Below are 15,533 nucleotides of genomic sequence, written 5' to 3' on the forward strand. Positions count from 1 at the left end.
AAACAAAACCACTACCCACTGCTCCCATTCTGCCCCCAGCCCTGAAAAAAAAAAAAAAAAAAGTAAATCTCAAAACCCCAGAACAACAACAAAAAAGCCCCTCGGAGTTTTGTAAAGTTTCTCCAAATGCATTTTTCTTAAGGCACAATGTGTTCCAAACAGAGCCACTGGACAATGTTACTACAGGCTTCCTATTGGCTTTTGAAATCCATAAAGCAACTCCTTGAATTCTACTTAGCATGGCTAGTATAGATATCAACAGACTAATCTTCCTCTAGATTTGTATGGGTTTGGGGAATGAATGTAAAAATATTTTTGTAAGACACCTTGGCTTACCTAAGATGACTACATCATGCTGCCACACCACCACACAACTGCTTCTCTCTAAAGGTAGATCATCACAAGTTTCTAAAGCAAAGCTGGAGTCTCATAGGCCCTCTGCCAATTCCAAATGCACATTAAGAACTTGCCAAACCTTTTCTTTTCAGACCTAGATTTCTTCTTACAAACTTACTTACTCACAATAGCAGCATTATGCTTTCCCTCACCTTTTATTTTATAACCCAAGATGTTCTCTGCTTAGCAAGCAGCCTTATATTACTATTGTATCACATCCATATAAATGGTGCATCAGCCCACAAGGCTCATCTCAGACCAGGATTAGCTCAGAATCTGTGGAAGGGACCTCATGAATACTTTAAGTTGTTGGGAGTTTATGTCTGCCTGTGCTGTCCAGTTCTGCTTCCAACCCCCTTACTTGTTAGAGCTTCCTGAAGATCAGTCTTTTTATCAACCCCAAGAGAACTGGCAATACTTTATCCCTGGATCCACATGTCAAGGACTCCAAATGTAGAAGAAAAATAATTCTTTGCAGACCTGCAAAGAGAGTCGAGACTCCCTGCTCCACTTGATCTCATAAAATTGTGTCGTAGGTTGAGGTAGGTGATATCTTGACTGTAGAAGAGGTGCTCAGGTAGTTCCTCAAGGCTGTAGCATGAAAGATCAACCATGCTAAGTCGCATAGACACAACCTGAAAAGGAGGAGAAAGAGCTGCAGCTGTGCAATGATTTTTCTCTGCAAGTCTAATGGAAGGCCAAAGAATGTAAGCAGCAAACAATCTGCAGTGAACCTGAAAGAATTCCTTGTACCCACCAGGAAGAGTCCATGGAGTATGAGTCTATGCCATTTGCTACATCCCTGACAAGGATACCAACCTGGACTCACACAAAGCCCTTCTCTGTATGAGCACAGGGCACTGCCTAAAGTCTAGGCTGTAAGAGAGCCAAACTAATGGAGAAAAACAGACTTTGGGCTGAGGAAACTGTTGAGAAAGATGATCTCCAAGTACTTTCCAAAGGTGCAAGTAGCAACAGGAAGCAGCTGATTTTCCAGTTCAGTTCTTTGAGGTTTACAGAACCTCTGCCTAGCTGCTTCTTCTATAGTTCTACCTCCTTCTTTCTTTTGTTAGTTTGTTGAGGGTATAAAATTTGAAACATAACCTGTTATGAAAAGGCTTAATAAATTAGGGTTTTGCAACACTTCATAAGTCTTTGCAAATACCAGATCTCCCTTCATTAAGTATGTTTTATTTCAAGGCCTTGATGTTTCATTTGACATTTTAAGACCTGCTTTATTCTGACCCTATTTTCATAGTTCATTCTCTATATCTATTACAAAATACATATACACCAATTCATACATGGGTTATATATACAATCATATCTGTGAGGCCAAAGTGTGGTTCAGCATTAAGCTATCACCATCTAATCACACTCTAATGTGTAATAAAGCAGTTCAGTGTGTTCTGATGCACACGTGCCCCGCTGACCTATGATCTCTGTGACTCAAATCTATCAGGGCAAGCCTGTGAATGCCCAGCTCACACTTCAGGCAGGTTCAAGTATGGCAACAAGTGCAATTTGTAGGTTTATGTGGCTGTAAAGTCAGCCAGTCCCTGGGGTTTGCTCTAGTGACTTGTGACCAAGTTACTCTCATAGGTGCAGCAGGCATTAAAACAACACAGAACTACTGCTGGACATTGTAGAAGACAAGAAAAGGCTAAAAGAAAAATCTCAGTAGTCCAGAGCACGAAGGAAGCAAAGAAAGGCGGAAAGTGGCTCAGGTACTTTCTCCAACAATCTAGCTTCACCTCTGCCTGCAGACCATGCCTGCATCAGAAAATCCTTCCTATCCCTCCACCCACCGCCGTTGTCAAAGCACAGTGTCCCCAGGGCCTCACCGTGGACGCCCTCCGGTGCCACCGCTGGCACTCCGCCAGCGAGTCAAAGGAAACGTGGTACGTCTGAGCCTGTGCTCCAGCCGAGGTGAAAGCAAGGGTGTACTGCCGGCGTTTCATCTCTTCCACCTGCCAAGGGAGAATCGACAACAGTCTGCCCAAGCTCCAGCAACTACAGTCAACGTGGAGTCTAGGGTGAGGCATTAACGACCACCAGTAATATTACATTTTGCTGAAAACACGGCTGTAAAGTCACTGGAGAAAAAGCCAGAAGCAAATCCTGCCTAACACTGTTGTGATGTAAATCTAAGAAGTAATGATTTCCAGGGTGCCCATTCACAATGTTGGCTAGTAATGTGAAAGCAGAACTAGTATCTCTTCATTTTAGTAGCCTTCAGACTACTATTTAAGCAAAGCAAGTAGAAAAGGGTTGTGTTTGTTAAGGACGCGGTGCTGTCTCCGCTGAAGCCCGGGTTCGATTCCTGGTCAGGGCCACTCCCCGGGCAGATGGAGCTCGTTAGCCCTGTAAGGCAATCCATCTACGTCCTGAGGACCTCGCTGCCCCTGTTCAAGCTTGCTTGGCCCCGGCAGATGAACCTCAGGATTAAAGGGTGGGCTCAGTTCCGCGCACACTGTGTCTCACCTAAAAAATCCAATGCGCAGGCTGGAAGGTGTAAAGACCTTCCCCGGATCTTCGTTCGCGAAGACTGGCCATTATTATTACAAAAGGCTACATTAGCCTCTTGTGGACGATTCTCATCATTACAATCCCTTCTTCCTTCCCAAACTACAGGGAGCTAACCAAAGAAAGCCTTACCTTCCCTCCAATGAGAGGCAAGATGTGCATCTTCCCTGCATGGCTGTCCTTCACCGAGGACACAATGAGGCACGTGCCACAGAGAGTGACTGAGCGCTCTGCCCACTTGTGCAGCTGGGTCTTTCCTTTGCGGACGTTATAGACTCCAGAGAGCAGAATACGATCCAACTGTTCCACCTGACATGGCTTTTCTGAAGAAAAAGGGCTTATTAGCATTTACTTTCCATACATTCTTCGTTCTCATCTGAGTGTACAAATAACGACACCGATTTGACATGCAAAACCAGTTGTTGTAAAGAACAAGTAGACAAGTTGCATTTAAAAAAAAAAAAGCCTCATGCAGAGAACAAGCAACTTCCTCACTCAGCTCTGGAACAGCTGAGCAGCACCACCGTGTGCCTCCCAAGCAATGTTAGAATGGTTGCCATGCAGTGTGTTTTTAATCTACAGATAATTACAGACCTTTGCAAACCTACACGCCTGCCAAATATCCTTCATTCAGATGCAACAGAAAAGCACTTTCAAACTCTTATTGAGTCAGCTAAAGTCACAGAAACCATCAAATAAGTGGCTGCTACTGGGCTTTCAGGGAAGGCCTGGAAAATCAGCTACAGAAGGAAGTTCGTTCCCTGAAGATGACTGTTGTGGTTTTGCCTGGGATACAATTCATTTTTTCCTAGCAGATGCTGGAGGGCTGTGTTCTGGATTCCATGTGAGAATAATGCTGATAACACCCTGCTGGTTTGGGTTGTTGCTTGGCAGTGCTCATCCCAAGTCAGGGACTTTTCAGTGTCCCATTCTCTGCAGCGAGCAGGTGCACAAGAAGAAGGAAGGAAGCATGGCTGGGACATTTGATCCAAATTGGCAAAAGGGATATTCCACACCCTAGAACATCATGCTCACTTGTACAGAATGGGAGAAGTGGGCCAGAATGGCCCATCACTGCTCAGGAAGGGGCACTGGTCAGAGTGTGATGAGCAACTGTACTGTGCATCACTTGTGTTTTATTCCTCTCTCTTTGTTATTTCCCTTTTCATTACAATTATTATTTTACTTTATTTCAATTATTAAACTGTTCTCAGCCCACAGGTTTTACCTTTTTCCAATTCTCTTTCCCATCCCATGGGGGAAGCAGTGTGTGGGGTGAGCAGTTGTGTGGTGCTTAGTAGCCAGCTGGTGTTAAATCACAACAGTCTTTTTTTGTGCCACACGTAGGGCACAAAGGATGGAGACAGACAGACCTGACCAGAGTGTGTTAAAACAAATTTGCTGTAAGCATTGATTGTATTGGTTAAATAGTGGCTGGTCACAATGTTGATTTATTTGCTCTGTTTTGTTGCACTCATGTAACACCTTACCTGTTGTAAGGGTTGGGTTAAGGTTATCGTGTTGTACCTTGTCATCTGGTCTGTGTGCTCAGCACAGCCCTCACCTCTGTGCTCTGGTGCCATACAGCGGAAAACACCAACAATGACACTGTCTGCCTTTTCTCCTTGGAGAGCCTGCCTAGGGAGCAGACACTTCCCACATACTCCTTTTCTCCACCAGGCTAATTACAACAACATTTGGGAATTTCGAATATCCTTGGGAAGTTGAAACCAATGTGGTCCTACTGCTAGAAACCATGAATGTGGTTCAGATCTCGTTTAGGGTGAAGCAGCTCTTTGCAGCTCCTCTAACCCATGACAAGCACTTTGGCTACTCAGATCTGACTGGAGGCTGCTGCAGAGTGCTGCCGGAATGGGCATGCTGGAAATCCAAAAGGAAGTGGAGCCAAAGGCAGCCCAGCCATGTCACAGCTGATATTACTAATGCATTCTTCTCCATCCCTTTGACAGCAGAGAGCAGTTTGCTTTCACTTGGAGGGATGTCCAGTACACCTGGAATCAACTGCCCCAGGCATGGAAATACAGCCCCACCATCTGCCATGGCCTGATCCCGACTGCACTGGAACAGTGGGAAGCTCTGGAACACCTGCAATACGTGGCTGATATCATCATGTGGAGCAACACAGCAGAAGAGGTTTTTGAGAAAGGGAAGAAAATAGTCCAAATCCTTCTGAAATTTGGTTTTGACATAAACAAAGGTCAGGGGACCTGCACAGAAGATTCATTATTTTAGGAATAAAATGGCAAGATGGATGTCATCAGACTGCAGTGGATGTGATTAACAAGATAAAAGCAATAGCTCCACCAACTAACAAGCAAGAAACACAAGCTTTTTTAGGCATTGTGGGATTTTGGAGAGTGAATATTCCAGATTTCAGTCTGATTTTAAGCCCTCTCCATCAAGTGACCTGAAAGAAGAATGATTTCAAATGGGGCCCTAAGCAACAACAAGCCTTTGAACACATCAAGAAGGAGACTGTTCATGCAGTAGCCCTTACGCCAGCTGTTCATGCAGCCTTGGGCCAGTCCAAGCAGGACAAGACGTAAAACATGTGCTTTATAGTGCAGATGGGAAGAACGGCCCTACCTGGAGTCTCTGGCACAAAGCACAGAGACACTCAGGCTCAACCCTTCAGCTTCTGGAGTCAAGGATAGAGGATCTGAAGTCCATTATACTCCAACTGAAAAGGCAGCATATGAAGGGCTTTAAGCTGCTTCAGAAGTGAGTGGCACTGAGGCCCAGCTGCTCCTGGCACCTTGCTGGGCTGGATGTTCAAAGGGAGGGTCTCCTCTGTGCATCATGCAACTGATGCTACATGGAGTAAGCAGTCACATGGATCATACAAGAAGCTCAAACAGGGAACCTCAGTCATCCAGGAATTTTGGAAGTGATCATGGACTGGCCAGAAACCAAAGATTTCCGAATACAGAAGGAGGTGACACATGCTGAAGAGGCCCCGCTGTATTAAGGACCAGAAAGCGAGAAGCAATATGCCTTGATCACTGCTGCTCAGCAGTGCCTACCCCAAGCCAAGGACCTTTTAATGTCTTCCACATGCTTTTCAAGATTCTGTCCACTGTTTATGCTATCTTAATGGCTAGGAATATTTTCCAAATAGTCACTTAATCAAACACTTTAAAGAACAGGAATAAGCCTGATCTGACAGAGCAATGAGTTTGAAGTGTTAAGAATCTCCTCATATAAAATTTTTACTCATTTTATCCTAAATAATCCCGAAGACAGATGCTGGCAACTGATACTTTGTTTTACTTTGGAAAGGATACTTTTTCTTTTAGAAATTGCTGCTGACATGCTGCTTCTCTCTTGAACAAATGTCCTACAAGTGTCCTGATATCCAGAAGCGGCATGAAGCTGCAGGGATTCATATTCCAGTATTCTCCTCCCCCACAGTCAGACAGAGGAACTGAGTAGCCAACACATATGTCAGACAATGACAAAAAGATCTCATTAGATGGGCTGAAAAAATATTCTCGCAGTTGGTTATACATGCCTCACTTCCAGACACAAACCATACTCCAAAGATTTATTAGGAGCAAAAGGTTAACTACCAGCTAAAGCTCTTATGCTGTTTCTCAGTTAGACAGCAGATCTTCAGCTTGCCAAATCTCAAGCATTGTCTTGATGCCCATACCTGGCTGAATTCAGCTGAAACATTTAGTTGTTTATTTACAACAATTGTTTTGTTTCAGGGACATGAAGTTTGGCAGATGTCCTTTATTAGAGAAACTGTAAGTATCCATGGAAAAAATGCCTTTGATTTCACCAAGCTGAAAGACTAGCCCCAGACTAGTAAGAAAACAGTATTATGGGACCACAAGCAGTGTCCTACTGACTGCCACAGCAGCATCAAGCATTACTAAGCATCCCAATCCTCTAGGTTTCCCTATCTGCTCCAAAAGCATGACACCTATGTCCTAGAGCAGGGCCAGGGGAGGCCACAGAAACAGCCAACTGGCTGGAACACCTCTCCTATGGAGACAAGCTGAGAGAGCTGGGGTTGCTCAGCCCATAAAAGAGAAAGCTCTGGGAAGAAAGAAATAAGAAAGGTACAGAGAGACTCTTTACCAGGGCCTGTAGAGATAGAACAAGGGGCAACAGTTCTAACCTGAAAGAGGGTAGATTTAGATTGGACATAAGGAAGAAATGTTTTACAATGAAGGCTGTCCAGAGAAGCTGTAGCTGTCCCATCCCTGGAAGTGTTCAAGGCCAGGCTGGACGGGGCTTGGAGCAACCTGGGATAGTGGAAGGTGTCCCTGCCCATGACATGGGTGGAACTGGGTGATCTCTAAGGTTCCTTCCAACTCAACCCAGTCTGTGATGCCATGACTCTAAGTAGCATTTCTCTGGGGAAAACGCACACTTCCTCCCTTCTGTTCTCAGCTGCAGGCTTTGCAAAATTATGGTATCATCCTCCATAGCTTTCCCTCTAATTCCTCTGCTAACTTTGAGAATCCCTTTGTCAGTATTTGCTTTTACTTTCTTAAAGCAGGCCTCCTGAAGACTCTTCAACCCTTACATTTCTTCCTTCACAGCCTCTTTCTAAGCAGGACCAGCCTCCCACTCTGACTGGCATGACTCAATTTCATTTTCTACCTACTTGCTTCCATGAAGTTGAGTCACTGTTCTTGAATCCTCAGCAGTTCCTGCCTGACAGAGCCAAAATGAATTGCTCATTTTTTCTTCAAAAGCTCTCCATAGCCCTATGCTTTATGCCTCTCCTCCTTCCAGCTGAAGTAAATTCTGACTCCCCCTTCCTTGCCCCATAAATCCAGACTACTCATCACACTTCTTTCCATCTGTTATACTGTTTTGTTATAGATATAGATATATAGATATATATATTTGCATATATATCACGTATACACCGTTTTGCCTGTTCTGCACACAGCTCCCAGGTTGAAAGGGTTTGTCTCAGATAACAGAGTGAGGAAGCTGATTTCTCATGAATGCATTTTTTGACACTGAACAAACAAATGATGGTTAGCAGCTTAGTCTGGCTGCCCAGATCCATGAAGCAAGAACAATTTTCCATTAAAAGCACTTTTTTTTTTTCTTTTTTTTTTTTTTCTGAAATGCACCAAAAAATACACAAGTGAAGTATTAGCTTTAGTCTCTCTTATTTCTTTTATATTTCCTAACTTCAGTGAATTCCCTTTCTGACTGCTAGCACCATAGACCACAGGCCTCTGACTGTCAATCTGTGGCTCCCTGTCCACACTGTGTCCTCCCCAAGCCAATTCAACAGCCCCTGTCCCAAGTCTGGCTTCTGCAATCCAAGGCCCTGGGTTCCTGATGGCAGCCTGCATTATTATTAACCAGCTGGCACCTTCATTCTCTAGTTACAGGCTGTGGAGGTATTTGACCAGGACCTTCCTTGCCCATATCTATGCATTTTTTGTAAATACAATCTCCAGACACATCTAGACCAAAATGCAATATCTTTCTGATCCCACTGGGAGCTCCAAACCATCAGCTGCAATACCAGAAAGCAACAGAGCAATGCCGTGGACCTATCTTCATCTCAAATCATCAACAGGAACAAAGGAACTACAGAACTGTGAGTTTCTTCTATTAATCTTGAAAATGTTTTATTTTAAGAAATGCTTACTGGTACTTTGGGTGCTTGATGCAGCCCTCTATAAAGGTAGCAGGCCAATGACTAAAGCTTCAGCTGAGTTCCAGCTCACAGTTACAGCTACAGAACAGTGACAGTGTGCACACACACGATTTCTTACCACTGTAAAAGCGAATCATACAGCTGAGATCAGAGTTTGCTGCCTCTTCCTGCATTCTGAGAGGATCATCAAAACCCAACCCAGCCAAGTAGTCATACACAATCTGAAGGGGTTTTTCTGTGGGCTCCAGCCTCCTGTCAAAACATACAAGAAAATAGTTTGAGAACACAAAAAAAAGATTAAACAAGTCTCAATGCAGCAAAGGTGTGAGGAATAGTGACACTCTGGCTGTTCTGCTCCTCTGAAAAAGTCTTGCAAGCATGCACCCTTGGGGCTGTGCTCCTGCTTGGCAAGCAGCACTCAAGAACTGTAGCACTTGTGATTACATTGCAGAAGAGAAAGAGAGAGGAAAAGCAATAGGCATAAGCCACACAATCCATGGTGAGCATTTCCATTCCATGATTTAAGGAGCACCAGGAGGAAACAATGACAAGACACAAAACCAGAAATACTGCACAAAAAGCAGATGCCAAATAATTAAAAACCCCTACGTACAATGACTCAAAGATATAAAAGAACTCTTAAATTTTTCTTCCAAACGCAGCTGGGAGCAAAGCATATGAAGAATCCTCCTGAAGAATAAGTTCTAAAAAGAAAGAAAAAAAGAAATTTCCTACTCTCTTCAGCTCTCACCAGTGCAAGAGTCTCATGTTTTGGCAAATTAACTCAACTAACACATTTAAAAAGGACTTTTTAAGACTACAGAGGATTGCAGGAAGGATTCAGTGGCTAACTTGAATAAATGGCAATAAGAAACGTTCTCCTGAACCATCAGGTTTAGTATATTAAGAATAGAAAAGATGTTTTCTGATCCTCTCTTCTCACTTCTTCCTGAGAACCTGAGTTGTTATTTTCTGCATTAAAACAACCGAGTTTCTCACTACATTAGAAGTTTTACTTTAGGAAAAAAAAGTATTAGTGTAAAAGATTAAGCACTGAAAGCATTTGGTAGGAGTTAAAATAAACTGTTCTAATGGTCACTATCCACCATTAAAAATCTCCATTTTTAATCTGAAAGTGTCTAGCTTCAGATTACAGTCACTGGACCTCGACTGTCACCTATTCTTTAAGCAGGTGTTTATAAATCATGTCATTAACCACTCAAACTTCCTCTTCAAGATGAGGCTCAATGTGCTCTTATAATTATTCTTGCAGTATGGTGGGTCTTCTTTGATTAAAAAGGATTTTTACCACTCAATTTTTTTTAAGTTTATCCCTGCTCTGTCAGCACCAGTAGGACTGGTCCCTGTATCCACACACTGCACAGATGCATTGGTTCTACTCAACAATTTTTATAATCCTGGATCAAACCTCCTCTCGACTGTTTGGCACATTCACTGATATCCCTTCAATCCACAAGTCCTCCTGAACCACAGTTTTGGTAAGTTATAGCATCCTTCCTCTCTTCTGCAGAATTTAGTACACTTGTCTTTTACATAAACAAACCCAGTGTTTTCCAGGGAATACTCCATGCTAAACCATTTACATCAGCCTGCTGCACTGACTTCTCAGTACCTATCACTTCCTCCATTCATGCCCTCCTGAGCATGACTTTTTTTTTTAGCCACAGGTTATTAACAGAACAACTGAACAGTGCAAGTTTACCTTCCTTCTTTCAAACATACACTAACTCCCCATCCAAAACAGGATGCTTACACTGAATGACAGTTTCCAGTTTGTAAGGTATCAGTCAATGAGTTTTACTGGTTTGTGCACTTCTTTTCTCCCCATGACATCAGAACATAGAATCACAGGACACTTTGGGTTGGAAGAGACATTTAAAGGTCAGTCATCTACTCCAAACTCCCACCATGGACAGGGACATCTTCAACTCGACCAGGTTGCTCAGAGCCCCTGTCCAGCATCTCACTCCAACAAATGACTAATGCCTTTGGCTATTGAGCTTGAAATTGCAAAGCATCAAGATCAAGCTTGTTTGGTAGGACCTGTTTTCCACTAAACTTTGTTGACTTGCATAACATTGTTTATACTGCATGTCTGAACGTGAAATATTTTATTGCTGTATGCACCAAACCTTTCCGCTTCCTCCCACCTCTTTTCAAGAACAAAAATATTTCTGATTCTCTTCAGTGATTATATCAGAGTATTTACACTATTACTGATAGCTTTACAAATGTCATCTCATAATTAAGGCAGGACCAATTCCATAAAACATGCAGCATTTACATGTACCTAAGACTCCTCCAGGCTTCCTTTGTACTCATTAGGACACATCTCAAGAAGATGTAAAATGATCTCAGGTATTTCAAGGAGATACACTGCAACTCCTTCACTTCACACACAGAACCTCTTGATCACTCTCAAAGTTCTGGTGCAAAATAACAGTTTTTAGCACGAAAAGGCAATGTAGTTGATATGCAGCTGACCCAGAAAACCAGTTCTTACTGCTCAATGCTTGCTAAGCCTGCTTAGGGCAACTTTGCTCCCTACTTTTGTTTTACACAGAAATACATCTATTTACTAGCCAGAAGACTCTATGTGAAATAACCCCCTTATTCTCACTTCAGAAATTGTCTCTTGGAGCTTCTATTCAATAAGAAGCTGACGTCAGCCATGTACAATCAGTATGAAAAAGTGATTTATTAAATGCTGTTTCTTTCCCTGGACACAGGACAAGAGATTGGTCCAAAGGACTGTAATGCCATCAATTCTTTTTTGTTTGCTGAGATTTTAGGCTCCCAGCCTTCTTTAGAACTGTCTGTCAAAATTTACAAGCTCAGAGCCAAGCACTGTAACAAAAACGTAACTGAGGTTTACCTTATCACTCTTTTTTTTTTTTTTTTTTTTTTTTTTGCTACAGGAACAGACAGCAGTGAACACAACACCAAACTTTCAAAAGAGCTTTTCTGAGGTAATCTTGGAAACGACAAATCCGTGTATCTGTCTCCTTTAACAGGCAAGAAACTGGAATAAATAATAGACTGCACTGAACAATGCTGCCTTCCAGTACAGTACACCTGATGTATTCTATACCCTTCAGCACAGACTCCAAGAAGAATATGAGAGATTTGACTGGATCTCCAAATATCTTGCCCAAGTTTCCCTTGGCTACCCCTAGATTCCTGTTCTTCTGCTCACCAGAAAACAGCTTTTCCAGCATGTGACCCATGGCTCAGGAACAATAAATGCTTGAGTGTCACTCACAAAAAGTGAGTACTGTGCAACTGTAGCTCTCTCCACAAGCAACAGCCAACTTTTCAAATCTCTGCAGTTTAAATTTTTGTTGTGAAGGGTGTCCAGACCAACGAATGTATCTGTGCTATTCTTGTTTAACCTCCCCTCTGCAGGAAGGTGTGTTTTCTGGATATGAAGGGATACAAACATAAGGAAAGATTCTAGCTAGCAGAAAGCTAAAGATTCTTGAGGTGCATTGTGAAGAAGAAAAAGTTTTGACAGAAACTGACTTGAATTCACAAAATTTAAGCAGAAACAAAGGGTAATCACAAGGACACCACTGAATATTTAGAGTGAATACACAAAAAAGGTTTTGCTATTCTTCCATCCAGCTTTCAGTCTTCCAAGTCAGGTGCCAAATCAACCTTTGCCACAGCTTCAGAAAGAAAGTCACCTGCTGATATTAAAAGCATAAAGAATTCAGAAGCTGTTTGGGAGGCACACGTACTTATGGTAAGATGCGATCAGATGCTTAACGGAGCAACTGGTATTTGTGAATACATTATAAAGTAATTGTCAAACTTTGCTCAAGAAAGGAATTATCTCAACAGAGCATGGGGATACCTCAAGCACTCTGTCATCTTCCTGTGGACATGCACACAGGTACAATTCAGGCCTGCTTCCTGTTACTAACACAGGTGCTACTGAAGCAATACTGGTAACTCCCATCTCCCTACCAAGAACAGCCTCAGCGGGAAGTAATTCAAGGATCTCTTCTGTGGATTACAAGAAACAGACACACTGTAACCAAGAACTCTTCACAAAATTAACAACAAATCTTGACCAAGTTCCAGAGACACCAAGTGGCAAAAAGAGTGGGAAGTAGTAATTTATAGCTCAGTACTCTCTTTGAAAACAATGGCAACAAATCCAATTTGCTAATCCAGTACAAAGCCTGCCACAGATCAAAGACAGGCACAGCTAGGTAGCATGTGAAAACAGTGACTGAAAAGAATTCAAACACAAAAGCCATTTTAAGAGCCAAAAAAGTCAAAATGTGCCTCTCTCAACACATCTAAAAGCTCTACCTAACCTTTTTCATGATCTGCAGTAATGGGTCTGCTCATCCTTCTAGATGATGGAAAATCTGCTCATTCTTAGAGTCCAAAGCAAGCCAACTTCCTTACAAATTCTTCAAGCAATAAATAGAGGTTTTTTGTTGCCTCAGTGGCTATGTTCAAGTGTCCGTCCGTCTTCATAGAGTGTTTCTAACTAATCCATCCCTGTTTCCAATAACCTGGACTGGACACAGCAAATGGATACAAACAGCCTTCACATAAGGAGACCACAATAATTATCTGTCCCTGAGAACAGGGGTGGCAATTTTATAACTGAATCTGAAGTCAAGAGGAATCAGTGCAATCCTAATAAAATGAATGGGAGTTTGTAAACTAGGAGTCTGTAACACACCCAGAGCATAAAGTTCATGCACATAAAACTCTGAGCTGCCTATTTTCAGCCTAAATCAATTTCAGGCATAAAACATATAATCTGATGTTTAAACCTTCTTTATATAACACTCGCTACACTTTCTGTCTGCCTTTATTTACCTACAACTCTTCTTAGCAAAAAAATTATTGACATATAAATATTACATGACAAAACTGTGAAAGCACCTTACATGTTTTGCTGACTCAGAATTACTGTTTACAGCCTCTTAAATAGCTCACATTTTCTGGACACTAAAACACCCATAACACAGAACACAACAAAGGAATATATGAACGTGAGCCTCCATCTAGAAAACAAGGACATTTTTCTGGTTGGAGCACCACCCAAACCCTCTCAGTTAAAACACTTAACTAAGAGTTGTGTAAAGGGCACACCATTACTTCATTTCTATGAATTGCATGACTCAAGGCTGTACCTTCCTGGCACCTGCCACCTCTGCCTCTTCCCTACCTGCCCTGCGAACAGGAGCAGGCACACTGTGACCGGAGCCCCGCAAACCCTTACTGAAGGTTTCTCAGACAGAATTTATCCTTTCTCATTCCTCACCTGACCAGGTCTCCGTGAAGCTGCAAAAAGAGGCTTTTCCTCCCTTCTCCATCACAGATCTCCGACGCTGGGGTGTCCACCGTGCACAGGACCAGACGCAAGTCCGAGGGAGCCGCAGCTGCAGAGTCTCTTCCATAAACATACACGCAGCCTCGTCCGACGTCCCCTTTCAGCCAGGTCCTCTCACGGGACCCAACACGGCTCCTGCTCAGGCAGCTCCTGCTGCCGGCGCGCTTCGCGTTCCTCTGCAAGGCAGCCAAGATCCGAGAGCGTCAGCACCGCCTCCGGCCGCGGCCCCGCCGCACAGGCCGCACCGCCGGGAGCCCCACGCCGGGCACGGGGAGACCCCGGCCCCGCCCGGCCGCCCCGCGAAGGCCGCGGCGGGAAGCGCCCCCAGCGCCCCGCGGCCGGCTCGTCCCCCGCCCCGCCGGAGGCCCCGGCCGCCCCCTCACCTTCAGCACCCGGATGCCGCCGCGGGGCCCAGCCCGGCCCCCCCGGGCGCCGCCCGGCGCCGCCGCCTCGTCCTCCTCGGGCTCCTGCGCCTCCCTGGGCCCGGGTCCCGGCCCCGGCCCGGCCTCCCCCATCCCGGCCGGACCCGCACCCCGGGCGGTGGCGGCGGCGGCCCCGCCCCGGAAGCGCGCGGGGAGCGCGGCCCAGGCCCCGCCCCCGGGTGGCGGCGTCGTCGCCGGGGCCTCGCTGTGCCCTCCTGGGCCCCGCTGTCCCCGCGATCCTCCCCTGTGCTGCTCCCGGGCGCTGTGTCCGTGCCCTCCCATCGGCGCCAAGTGCCTCGGGAGAAGTGCTCGCCGGCCGGCGGGGGAAGGGGCAAAGCTCACCTGAGCGCTGCAGACGCACCCGTCACTGCCTGCCCTCCGCTTACCTCCAGCGTCTGTCACCAGCAGCTGCCACGGCTGGGGGAACGCAGCTCGACAGCCGAACACCGCCTTCCTCCTGGTGCCCTGCAGGTCCACCACATAAGCTCTGCCACTCTTAACTAGTGGCTGCTACTAATGATATAATTATCTACTAACGACATCATCATCGCGGTGCATTTTGGAAGAATCTGATTAATGCTTTAGGGCAGCTACTGCTCATGCCCCAACAGCATCAAGCACAATAGCAACAAAAGCCTCTCACCTTTCCCACAGTGCAATTATGTGTTTGAAAAGTTAGCTAATGAAATGTGGCTATGACTAGAAAACACAAGGCAGACCCTCCCCGCGGACATAGATGCTGCTTTGACAAAGAGATGACGATGATCCTTGTCGCAGGGGCACACAGAGCACCAAAGTGGCCTTTAAAGTAGCAACGGAATCATGATCAATGGCCACAGCACAGTGCAAATATTGGGGAGAAACATTCCTTGTGTTGAGATCCCAGCACATTTTTTAGCACCTGTACAAGCACTGCTGGTGGTAACTACCTGACACACTCTCTCTTCAAGTGGTATTCTGAACTGCCCCAGCGTTTTGCAATTGTCCTCTCATTTTGCTCTCCAAAATTGGCCGTAAAGTTTTTTAAATTCTGCCTGTTTGGTTTTTTGTTGTTGTTGTTTTAGTTTCTTTTTTTTTTTTTAAACATCATCCAAACTTGCTATGGCCAAACATCAAGAATCAAAACATCCTATCCCACTGTACTTGCAGA

The 15,533-nt window shown here is 44.5% G+C and overlaps 1 protein-coding gene across 1 annotated transcript in view; it reads right to left on the bottom strand.

The window, feature by feature from the left end:
• The window catches only part of PHLPP2 (PH domain and leucine rich repeat protein phosphatase 2), a 31,762-nt gene extending 17,256 nt beyond the window's left edge, over positions 1-14,506 (bottom strand). Inside the window, exons 1-6 of the mRNA XM_027903127.1 lie at positions 14,345-14,506; positions 13,893-14,137; positions 8,700-8,833; positions 3,055-3,245; positions 2,241-2,366; positions 877-1,031 (exon numbers count right to left, since the gene is read on the bottom strand). Coding sequence (XP_027758928.1) covers positions 877-1,031; positions 2,241-2,366; positions 3,055-3,245; positions 8,700-8,833; positions 13,893-14,137; positions 14,345-14,476 — 983 coding nt within the window. The 5' untranslated portion in view covers positions 14,477-14,506. The remainder of the gene's footprint in view (positions 1-876; positions 1,032-2,240; positions 2,367-3,054; positions 3,246-8,699; positions 8,834-13,892; positions 14,138-14,344) is intronic.
• Positions 14,507-15,533: the final 1,027 nt, after the last annotated feature.

Source organism: Empidonax traillii, unplaced genomic scaffold, assembly GCF_003031625.1.
Source record: "Empidonax traillii isolate 1590-97213 ecotype Southwest subspecies unplaced genomic scaffold, ASM303162v1 scaffold23:size2178997, whole genome shotgun sequence".
Taxonomy (NCBI): Eukaryota; Metazoa; Chordata; class Aves; order Passeriformes; family Tyrannidae; genus Empidonax; species Empidonax traillii.